Source organism: Photinus pyralis, unplaced genomic scaffold (assembly GCF_008802855.1).
Source record: "Photinus pyralis isolate 1611_PpyrPB1 unplaced genomic scaffold, Ppyr1.3 Ppyr1.4_LG2, whole genome shotgun sequence".
NCBI lineage: Eukaryota > Metazoa > Arthropoda > Insecta > Coleoptera > Lampyridae > Photinus > Photinus pyralis.
Genome location: NW_022170403.1, coordinates 3,645,510 through 3,656,839, shown reverse-complemented (window position 1 = coordinate 3,656,839; position 11,330 = coordinate 3,645,510). Strand labels below are relative to the sequence as shown.

The 11,330-nt window shown below is 36.1% G+C and overlaps 1 protein-coding gene across 1 annotated transcript; it reads right to left on the bottom strand.

Annotated features, from left to right (window-relative positions):
• Positions 1-3,557: 3,557 nt before the first annotated feature.
• On the bottom strand, positions 3,558-11,144 carry LOC116164836 (acyl-CoA Delta(11) desaturase-like). Its single transcript, XM_031479061.1, has 5 exons — positions 10,817-11,144; positions 4,503-4,633; positions 4,247-4,452; positions 4,009-4,194; positions 3,558-3,961 (listed from the first exon to the last, which is right to left on the bottom strand). The coding sequence occupies exons 1-5, from the start codon at positions 11,061-11,063 to the stop codon at positions 3,658-3,660; spliced, it is 1,074 nt and encodes a 357-aa protein (XP_031334921.1). The 5' UTR covers positions 11,064-11,144; the 3' UTR covers positions 3,558-3,657.
• Between the last annotated feature and the right edge of the window lie 186 nt (positions 11,145-11,330).

Below are 11,330 nucleotides of genomic sequence, written 5' to 3'. Positions count from 1 at the left end.
TTGGGGCAAGTGTGTCAAAATCTCTTTTCCGGCTAAACGGTTGAACCGATTTAAACCAAATTTGCTACACATATTCTTAGACATAAAAAGGCAAAATCGCCCATGCACAGGTGGGGCGGGTGGTACCTGTGCTAGCCACAGCAGGGGGGGGGGGCTCTGCTGAAGCAAGCACCAGTGCTTTTTATTTTTTTTATTTTTTGACAACAAAAGCGCGTTGAAATGGCAAAATTCATATATTTTTTGTTTTTTTTGGTATAAACCGTCTAATGGTATCCCCTTTATACACCACACACAACTGTTTCTACTACCTCACATTTTCAGGTCACACTTATTGTATATACCGACATCTTTCAGAAATTCAAGTGTCCTTTTCATATTCACGGGGTTGAATTTATGTGTTATTCGTTGTAGTGGTATTTTGGACAGTCTTGTATTATATGTTATATATTAAATACCACCTGACACTGATTACAGCGAGGAGCAGCTTCACCTAAGGCAGATAATTATTTATTCCAGTCCGAATTGAATAGGTATTCATAGCTAAGAAAGAGGACAACGTCCGTCGGGTCAGCTAGTTTACAATAAACCCAACTCCGTTCTTCCCTCTTTTCTCTCCACAAAAACGAAATGTGCCATCGTCCACGTATATCTCTCCTTCACCGTCCCACCTCTCCGTAATCACCCCTATCTATCTATTAGATCCTTGTTTCTTACGTTTTCCAGTTTTACTTTTTTGAGCATGCTTCTTAAGTTCCAACTTTTATTTTCCAATTGTTCTCTTACTGCTGACTTTCTCCCTTTCGCTTCTTTCGAGAACAATTCATTGCGACGCACTTGGGGCACAGTCGGTGACGGCAAGTACAAAAGGCAAAAGATTAAACTTACGGCACGCAAAATGGCAAAAGATACTTCCAAAATTCTAGCTCGTCGCTGTATTCGCTTCGAAAGTGATGCGAATTAATTCGGTTTTTAATTAATTACTCGGCGTGAAATTATCGGAAGAATATAAGATGGACGTGAGATTTCTTGTTTTTTAAGCGCGGTCATTTTGAGGTAACTTTGAACCCCGTCTGCCGTTTTTTTCTACAACTCATTAAAACGTCATTCATTAACCATGCTTACCCAATTAGGTGCGATCAAACTTTAATACTCATCAATCCAATTAATACCTATTGTTAATTGGAATTTTCTGGCGAAACAACTGTTGCCTACACCCCGGCGTGTCTGCAAGACTGATAACGTGTAAACACTCGATTTGGAACTCGTTTCTACCCTGGTTTTCGCTTACTATGGGAATCTAATATGTTTAATTAATAATTAACCCCTTTCTTTCCTGGAAAGAGAGCATTCGCTGGCTGTTGGAAGGCGGAAGGGTTGGCAAAAAACTGATAAATTCATTACAAAGCTTACGTACGACGGTAAAATAAACAATTACACAAAATGTAAATACATACAACTCACTCTTGAACAAATAATTAAATTACGGAACTCTTTAGTAACGAAGCGATAACTCGATACCGAGTGTTCAGCAAAGCTGGTCGACTTCACAAATGTACGGTGTGGTCACAACTTCGGGTAAGAACTGTGTTTTTTTTTTAATCGAACAAAGGGAAATTACATTGCATGCAAACTCCTATGTTCGCATTTAAAAAAAAATTCACTGTATATAGGATGCTGATAGCAACTTTCTTATTTTAAAAAGAACACCCTGTAGTTTATTGCATTTACATGAAAATATACATCGCTTGATACCACATTTCCCTATACTTACCCAGCATTAAAGGTTTTCAATTTATTCAAAGTTTTTTAAAAGTTTTGACTTTAATTTCAAAACCGACAGTACTGGTTTGCTACATGAAAATGATTTAAATGTTGACCCTTCTACAGGGTATTAAAACTAATGGTTAACTTCAAACCTTGAAAAGTTGATTTCTTCAAATGAAACCTGCTTTATTTTTTTTCACTTTCCAAGTGCAAGTCGAAAAAAATTCTATATCGATCAATTATTACATTCTCTATACCCTTCTGTTATGCTTACGGTGATATTTTGGATGTTATGCACAATTTTCTTAGGAGGCCTTGAAATAAATGCGTTAGTATATGCTATTGTACCGTTATTTCGAGACATTACATGAAAAAAACAACTGCTTTCAACATAACGGAGCACCAGCTCATTCTATCCATGATGCTTATAAATGTTTGACGATCATTTTTGAAGACAGGTGGATTGGGGCCAGAGGTCTGTGGCGTTGGCCTCCTAGATCTGCAGATATAACGCCACTGGACTTTTATGTGTGGGGCCAAAGACAAAGTTGCTTCTCGTGAAGAAATGGAAGTTAGGGCGAGAAGAGCTTTTGATGAAATGGATGCAGTGGGTATTCGAGAGGCGACTATCAACAGGATTCATCAGAGAGTTTGAGTTTTTTTTATTTTGTCGTTTGTTTCTATTTATTATGTTATCTTTATTTAACGTTTTGTTCATTAAGGTAAATAGGATTATTTTCATTTTTAGGGATATAAACTATCAACGAATGATAACAACTATCACTATAAAAAGGTCTGACATGTCTACTAACGGAATACTATTTGAGATTCAAGTCAATAGAGTCGTAGATACGGGACTCAAAAGACGTCAAAAATTTTGAAAAATCTTGAATAACTTGAAAACAAAGGTTGACGCTATGTATGGGGAAATGTGGTATCAAACGACGTATATTTTCTAGTAGACTTCGAAAATGTAATGAAGTGTAGGGTGTTCTATTTAAACCACATCCGGTAAAACCGGAAGTGAAATGATCATGATAATTTTTCCATCGACACATCATAAAAAACTATATTGGTATGCAAATTTTCAAATTTAAATTATTAATGGTAGTCTAAATACTTTTAGGTAGGTAACGGTTTGCGTGAAACAGCCTGTATATTCTTGAATCTGCAAGTTATGTAAAAATATGCATTATTTATCCTAGTCCTAGTACCTATAATATTATAATATATACTGATGCAATTTATATTTATCTCTTTTTTTTTCTTCTTCTTTTCTTATATTCTATACTTCTTTTTTAATGTAATTTTTCGTCTTTTTCGCCGATCGGAATTCAAATAGCAAGGTTAAGTGTAAGAACAGATGGCATTATTTTACTGCTAATCTGAACTTCGCCTTGTACTAACTTTATTTGTTGTTTATTTTTCTTGTTTTTTTTTTAATAAAGGCAATATTTTTTTATTATTATTATATAATTTTTTTATTTTTTACATACGTCACATGTGACCTTTCGAAGTATCGTTTCATTGCTAGGGGCAGAGAAGCGGAAAACAGGCAGAGAAATTTTACTTCTCTACCTCCTTTCCACTTGTCTGCCTCTTTTGATTTCTATGCCTGTGTTGACTAGCCGTTTATATACAAGAATTTACAGCATACTACGTAAAGCTCCCGACTTGTCAGCGAAAACTCACTTCTCATCCTGGGCAAACAATCTGCTATTCTCTAAAATAACATTGAGAAAATATCTCGTTGATAAACCATAGTAAGTTTATTTTTAGTTATTTATGCTACCTTCTCTTCAAGACGAATGTGTGTAATTTATTATAATTACTTTTACATAATAAACTACTATTATTTTTATTATTTTTATTATATTCAGTCTTTAATCAAAATCATTGTTTGGTCGCCTTGGGAATTTTGTCTTCCTCGGACTCGGGAACTTCTTTGCCCCATACTAGATGACTACCATCGCCCGCCTTCAACACGACTTTTTTTACTAACTCCGGCGAGGCAGACTTTAAATCGTAAGCCCATCCCAACTTTCCAAACAGCTCTATGAAAAACGAACTTCCATTGTATCCAGCGTATTTTAACTCCGCCGCCTTGTAATCCCATGGAAAGGTGTGATGGTAGTTGTGCCACCCTTCTCCAAAGCAAAACATCGAGACTAGCCTATTTTCGGTAGGTGAAATTGAACTGAAACGTTTTTGGTTAGCTATAATTTGTATTAAATCGCATCTTACTTGTCGAAGGGTTTCGTCCCCCACATATGGGCAGCGCTGTTGACCATCCATGTGAAGTTAAGCACAAAGACGTAACGACCTACTGCGCTCGATATGATGGACCAGAACCAATCTTGCCCCCAAACCAACGGTGGTACAATCGCTGGAATGATAAAGCCCAGAGTAAGTGTTAATGGGATGAAGTATCTAGAAAAAGAACGGAGTTATCTGCAATCGTCTCTTTTTTTCTTGGTATTACTTCTGATGAAACCGTATTACTGGATCCTCCCATAAGTCGCTCATGTCAATTTCTTTTCCTTTCCTCAACACGTCCGGATGCTTCTTCATAAACAGCCATCCGATGTGAGAGAAGAAAAATCCACGCGTCGAATTATGCGGATCCGCGTCTGTGTCGGTGAACTTGTGGTGAACCCTATGGTCACGAACCCAGTAGAACAAAGGATTCTAAAAATTTCGGCATTGTTGTTTGATTGTATAAAATTAGAGATACGTACGTGACCGGCGGTTGTGTAGCATAACATTAAAAGGACACGTAGGGGAAATTTAGCTTTGTAAGTGCGATGGCACCATAATCTATGAGCACCTGCTCCTACGCCAAATGCAGTTAGATGAAAAAAGAAGGCGTCTGAAATGTAAATAGTTTTTTTTAAACACACTACAGTAAATATTTAAATATACTAACGGTAAAATTAACGTGCAGAGTATCTGAAGAAAACGTTATTTTGCCCATACTAAGGGGTCTATTCTGTATATTGTCGTTAACACACGATATCGTAATGGTAACGATTTGATCTTGAACGACAGCTAAATTCCGTATCACTGTTATATGTTATTTATATAATACAGAATGGAGAAAGTCGTTGCCAAACGATAATCGCTGTGTAACGACATCGTTACGCGTTAGACAATAGGCCCCTAATAAATAACCCAAAATAACGGATACCTAATCTGCACGTTAAGTCTGACGTTTCTGATACATAACAGCGTTGATTATTTGATAACATTAAACTCAGGTGTACCCCATTTTGCAAAAATATTTTGCTCATTTATGCTCCTTTCCATTGAGGGATGAACTTAGTGATGAGACCTTCAGTAATGGAGAAAATGATCATTTCTACGAGGGAGGGGAGCAACTTACTGGAATATCACTCATAGTCAGATCGACGCCGCTTCTATTTTGTGGGTCTATTTCCAAGTTTGTTTAAAACTACTCTCCTGTTAACTTAAAGCCTCCGTTATAGCTTTGCGCATATTTTATGTTGATTTCATGTGTAACTAGTACCTACGTTTCTCAGCGTATTTATTCAAAATGGGCGCGGTTTCCATAGGAAAAAGGTTCTGTTCGTTATTCAAAAATTGTAACGTTAAAAAATATGTTAAATATCATAATTATTTGCGCCGTTGTCCTGTAAACATTTTGTTCCAAATCCAACAAGAACAATGCCAGAAGCACCAAACGAAATATCTATATATCCGCTAGTTTCCAAAATTCGAAAAAAACCCACCTTGTATACATAGTTTTGTGCTAATTTATGGACTTTTTGTTTTGGAGAGAATGAAGGTATAGGGTGCACCAAGAGCTATCAGTTTTCTATATTGTGCTTTTACTTTGTGTTGTAAATTAACGTAAGTTTTTTATGCACGTATTTGAACTACCACGGAGCGATGGGTATATTTCAAAATTGGCACTTATATGCATAAACTTTTTCCACTTGGGCAAAAATATTAACTTCAACAACTATCGTAGGTTAATATGGACAATAACAATCGCTGGAAACTGGGTAAATTTTTAAAAGTTCGCTCCGAACGCTGGATTTGTTTAATTGGGGCACTAAATCCCCTCTCGCAATCTAAGTGAACTTAAAAACGCCTATTTCAAAATGAACAGCAATAGGGGGTGCATTTAGCTAATTGGCTACCTAACGTGAGGACTATCTAACAAAATAGCTTATGCAGCAGAAATTCCCGTTTATTCCTTCTCACGAACTTCGACTTGCCACATCAGCAATGTAACCTTATATCTATTACCTTTTTTTCTACGGAACACGATACTAATTCGCGCTAATGGAACGCCGACTCCAATCAATAAAATAAAGAAATGAACATGACTTCACGAATATTTGTTTGGATGACTATAGATGAAACCTTGACTGCATTTTAACATTTACAAATTTATTCTTCCACATTTTTTAATGGAATAAAAGGCCAAAAATTCACGCACAATTGCTCACTCGTTACAGTACCCCCTTTTTTTTAAACGAAGAAAACATGATTTATTTATTGTCGTCCTGTTCTGAGCCCCCAACAGGCTTTTGTCCAATTACAGTGACCCACATTATGCTTTGAAAAACAACAATAAAAAGAAACGAGATCTTTCACTAAAAAATTTTCCAAAATGACACAAAAAATTTAAAAAAAAGATCCTAATCGAAATTCATACCCACTAACCTAAAAAAAACTATCAAAACCATATAACCTAAAAATGATAAATTCAACAATCAATCTCCCAAAAAATCCTAAAAACATCCCTGTTGAAATCCTCCTAAAACTAATCTATCCAACCTAAAAATCCTAATGGTAATCAAGAAAAAGATAAAAAACACATTGTAGACACTTCACGCCATTTCACTTCTCTTAACTTTATCTAAAAAACCTTCCATATATTTCTTAATAATTTTCACTGCTTCAAAAGATGTCTTCAATATCTTGGCAACTTCACTTCACTAAACTAAATTTCAATAAACTAAGATAAACTTCGCTAGAAACTATATATACAGGGTGGCAATTTGAAAACTTACCACCCCCCATGTCTTAGTAAATAAACGAGATATTTTAAAACATCAAAATCCGTTTCGGTAATTCGGAGGGGGACTCAGAATGACATACTTAGTGACGCACCCCCTCCAACCCCCTGCGCCTCAGCCACCCCAACTTTTAAATCTTAAATAGTGACCCCCATGTGTGATACGTCGTTGGAAAGCTCTGAAAAAATGCTTTCCAGCCATACCAAATAGCATTACATTTAGGTTAGTAATTATCAAATACAATTGAAAACAAAAGCGTTATTGCTAGACCGGACAGAGATGACAAATAAAGCTCGTCGGAATCTAATCAACAAAATAAAAACTTGAATATAAATTGGCTTGGTGAAATATTACTGAAACCTTGACCGTCTGTAAACTTGAAAACTCGCAAAAAATTATGCAAAATGACCCTCTCGTTACAGTTGCTTGTGCATTGTTTGTCAATTACAAACGTGGCCACTGGGAACATATGGGCAATGTCAAATAATACCTTGAATGCGTCCAAACCCGTTCCGAAGGGAGTTGCAGGTTCCAAAAATGAGCGTATGATCAGACCTCGGTTATTGAATAAAAAATTAATTTTTTATTCAATGCCTCGGTACTATTTTTCAAAGTAGCACTTTATAATTGGGCACTGATAAACAGCACGTTTAGAAATATTTCAAATGAAAAATACGTAAGAATTCCATTTTAAGGGGGTGCAAGGGTGAGAAGTGAGTTTCGCTTATATGCTTTTTTGCTCCCTCTATTTCTTCTTGAAAGGGTTTTCGTCACTGAAGATATTATCTTATATTGTCAATATGTTCACACTGGCCATTTTTGAAAATTACACACTGTACATACACAGCGAGCATTTTATAAGTAAATTTGTTTATTTGAATGCCTCCTCCACTAGGGATTTTCGTGCCTTTTTTTATGATGGGGGGTGCATTGCTAACATTACTGATTTTATCCGCTTAGATCTTTAGTTTAAGTTGATATTATTCCATCTCGAGAAAATGTTAATAAAAATCATTTTTCGAACACAATTGATAAAAACACCCCCCTCCCTCGTGAAGTTAGCCCCCCACCATTAAAATAATGAAACGTCAAATACTTCCTTCGTTTGCGCATTGATTGCACATTTAGGCACACTTCGATTTTTCGTTTGCACATTTCTCTAAAAAGAGATATTAAAAAAACCAAGTTGGGGAGGGGGGCAACTTCACGATTTTAGCTCCTCAAGGTTAAATTAATTGAACGCTATACTTCATTCGTTTGCAATTTGTTTGCACATGTAGGCACACTTCGTTTTTTGTTCGCGCATTTCCCTAAAAAAGATTCTGAAAAAATAAAAATTGGGGGGATACCTTTACGATTTTACCCTTCCAACATTAAAATAATGGAGCGCTATATATTATATTTGTTTTCACTTCGTTTGCCTATGTAAGTGCAAGTTTTTCCTTTACACTTTTTACTAAAAAAAATCATTTCAGGGGGCCTAATTCATGATTTTATTTATTATTTATTTATTTATTTGTTTTGCCAGATACCATACAGAATGCAAGTATTCCAATTAATGGCAATGGGATGCTGTATTTAAAAATAAAACTACATAGTAATTCCGATCTAATATGACTAATTAATTCATTCAAATAGGCCCTAACCCCTAACCTTAAAACAGAACTGTATATTATACTTAATTCGATTTTACCTCCTTAAAAAAGAAATTAAGAACATTAATGAGGGAGGGTACATTTCCTCATTTTTATCGAACGTCACTAAATGAATTTGCACTGATAGATTTTAGTTTGTCTATTTCGGAAACGGGGTGTTTGATTTCTGTTAGACCATATCCAATATTACGTTTATTTCGTTAGCACGTCGTCTTAAGTATTAACATGGAAATTTATGAGACAATCTTTATAACAATATTTAGCAACATTTTTAGCGCATTTTTGCAAATTTATTTGTAAAAAGGCACTTTGACTGGTTGGCTGGCTGGGGTCAAATGCGGGCCAGTAGAAGAACGCTTGTCGAAAAGCGAGTAGTGTACATGTACCCACCGGGGTCGTGTAACAACTTTAGGGAAGGGGCGACATCTGGGCGCCATCCCCGAGCGTGGTGTGCTAACCTGAGATTTTTCAATTTTTTCTTCTACTGTTTTGGTCCGATTGTTTTCAAATGGGTGTCGTCAGAAAAATCTTGTAATCGCGCATAACTCCTGCGTGGCGAAATTTTGTTTTTTTCCCTAGGGACGAAATTAACCACATTTTGCAAGGCGCGCGATTTCGAGGTTTAGTCAACTTCGGGTGCCCAAAAGGTATCTTCCGCTGCGAATTTTGTCACGCGGCTTAAAGTTTCTTAAGGTCCAATCGGAGCATCTCTTTCCTTTTTTAGCGCATTTCCACAAAAATAAAAAAAAATGCGCTATTGTGGCCACTTTGTCCGTCCGTCCGTCCGTCCGGCTGTCCGTCCGTCCGTCCGGCTGTCCGTCCGTCCGTCCGTCTGCTCGTTTTGCGACGCTACTAGTTCTTTATCTTAAGAGCTATTGTTCTACTTTTTTCGCTATTTGGTTCGTTATGGTGTCGAGTCTTGTACCAAGGAAGCAATTTTTTCTGTACCGCTTACAAAAAAAGTTATTGTAAAAAAAAACAAAAAACCGTTTTTTACATGTTCCATAATTTTACACTTTTGCCGTTTATCCTAGATCCTAGAGATCGTTTATAATTTTGCATTGCTATGTGTCGCCTGCCGGTTGGTCTCTCCGTCTGTTCCTTTGTCTGTCTGTCCATCTATCTGTCCGTGTGAACGATAACTTTGTTTAGAAATGTTCGATCGCTTTTACATCTCCGTTAGTTATGAACTGAATTGCATGAAATTCAATATGGAAATTCAATATGGGCATAGCTTTAGCCATATAATACGCAATGCCAAAAGTTGGAATCGAATCGATTCAAAATTCACAGTGCCCTTTTCGCATCTCGACCATTTATAAACCGAATTGCAAACTTTTTTACTTATAAAAGTATTTGAATGAAATTTGATACATAGGCACTTGTAATAAAGGAAAATCAAACGCCAATTTCAAAATTTGGTTTTGCGCATGCGCAGTGGCCAACTTTTTTATTTATGGAAGAATTTAAACGAAATTTGATACATAGGCACTTGGGATAAAGGAAAATCAAACGCCAATTTCAAAATTTGGTTTTGCGCATGCGCAGTGCCAACTTTTTATTTATGGAAGAATTTAAACGAAATTTGATACATAGGCACTTGGGATAAAGGAAAATCAAACGCCAATTTCAAAATTTGGTTTTGCGCATGCGCAGTGCCAGCTTTTTTATTTATGGAAGAATTTAAACGAAATTTGATACATAGGCACTTGGGATAAAGGAAAATCAAACGCCAGTTTCAAAATTTGGCTTTGCGCATGCGCAGTGCCAATTTTTTTTATTTATGGAAGAATTTAAATGAAATGTGATACATAGGCACTTGGAATAAAGGATCATCGAGCGCCAGTCTCAAAATTTTTTTTTTGCGCATGCGCAGTGCCAACTTTTTTATCTACGGCACCATTTAAGTGAAATTTGATACTTAGGGCTTGGAACAAAGGGTAATCTAACATTAGTTTTAAAATTTAGGTTTGCGCATGCGCAGTTCCAACTTTCTTATTTAGAAAAGCATTGAAATGAAATTCTTCTCATAAACTGAAAATTGAAGTAGCACGTCAACAATGGATTGCCCATGTGCAACGCTATCTTTCATATTTGTGGCCGGATTTTTACGATTTTAACAGAAGTTGCATCTTATAAATGGGAAATGAATGCAAGTGGAAATGCGCTTTATGTAAATCGTTTACGATTACTTTTTAACTTGTTTTATATTAAAATGCCCAAAACTATTCGGGACAAATGTATGAGGAAGAGATTTTAAATAATTTGCACCAACTTAATTCTCGATTTAAGGAGAAAGCGCCATCCAACACTATGGCTTACGTACAATAAAATACTAGTAAGACTTACGCCATAATATCAGTCTACCCCGTTGTAACCATGGGAATGCAATCACTGCCCATACAAAAGCCAGGTGAAGGGTTGTTAGAAGTATTATATTGAACCATTTTAGTTGTGATATAAAATACTTAAATTCGTTCCATTTCTTGGTGTAATTGACCGGTTCCGCGTCTTGTTTTGAATATTCCCGAGAATATTCCGTTGTTTGCGTCACTTTTAAGTTTCCATTGGATTCATCTGTACTGTTTGGTGGCATACTGACTGCTACCTTAATGTTTGACTAGGTTTCCCAAGAAAGATGTCAAGATATTTAACACTACCGCCGCGATTCGAACCACTCCGGTATACTTTGAAAAATGTAAGGTGCAGTGTTAGATACCCCTTATTGAATATTCATACATTTTAAATACAATCAAACTACTTCCTACTTTAAGTGAAATGTGATTCTCATATCCTTTATGAGCAGAATGTTTACAGTGTACTTACAGCAGTTTACTTAAGCTTTCACTCTTTCACATTTTAT

What these genes read in the sequence shown, in the direction of transcription:
- LOC116164836 (XM_031479061.1), bottom strand. Translation starts at nt 11,063, where the DNA reads ATGCCACCAAACAGTACAGATGAATCCAATGGAAACTTAAAAGTGACG. An exon ending in GCTACACAACCGCCGGTCAC is followed by an intron (nt 4,453 to 4,502) that starts GTACGTATCTCT and finishes CGAAATTTTTAG; the next exon opens with AATCCTTTGTTCTACTGGGT. An exon ending in GTAATACGGTTTCATCAGAA is followed by an intron (nt 4,195 to 4,246) that starts GTAATACCAAGA and finishes TTCTTTTTCTAG; the next exon opens with ATACTTCATCCCATTAACAC.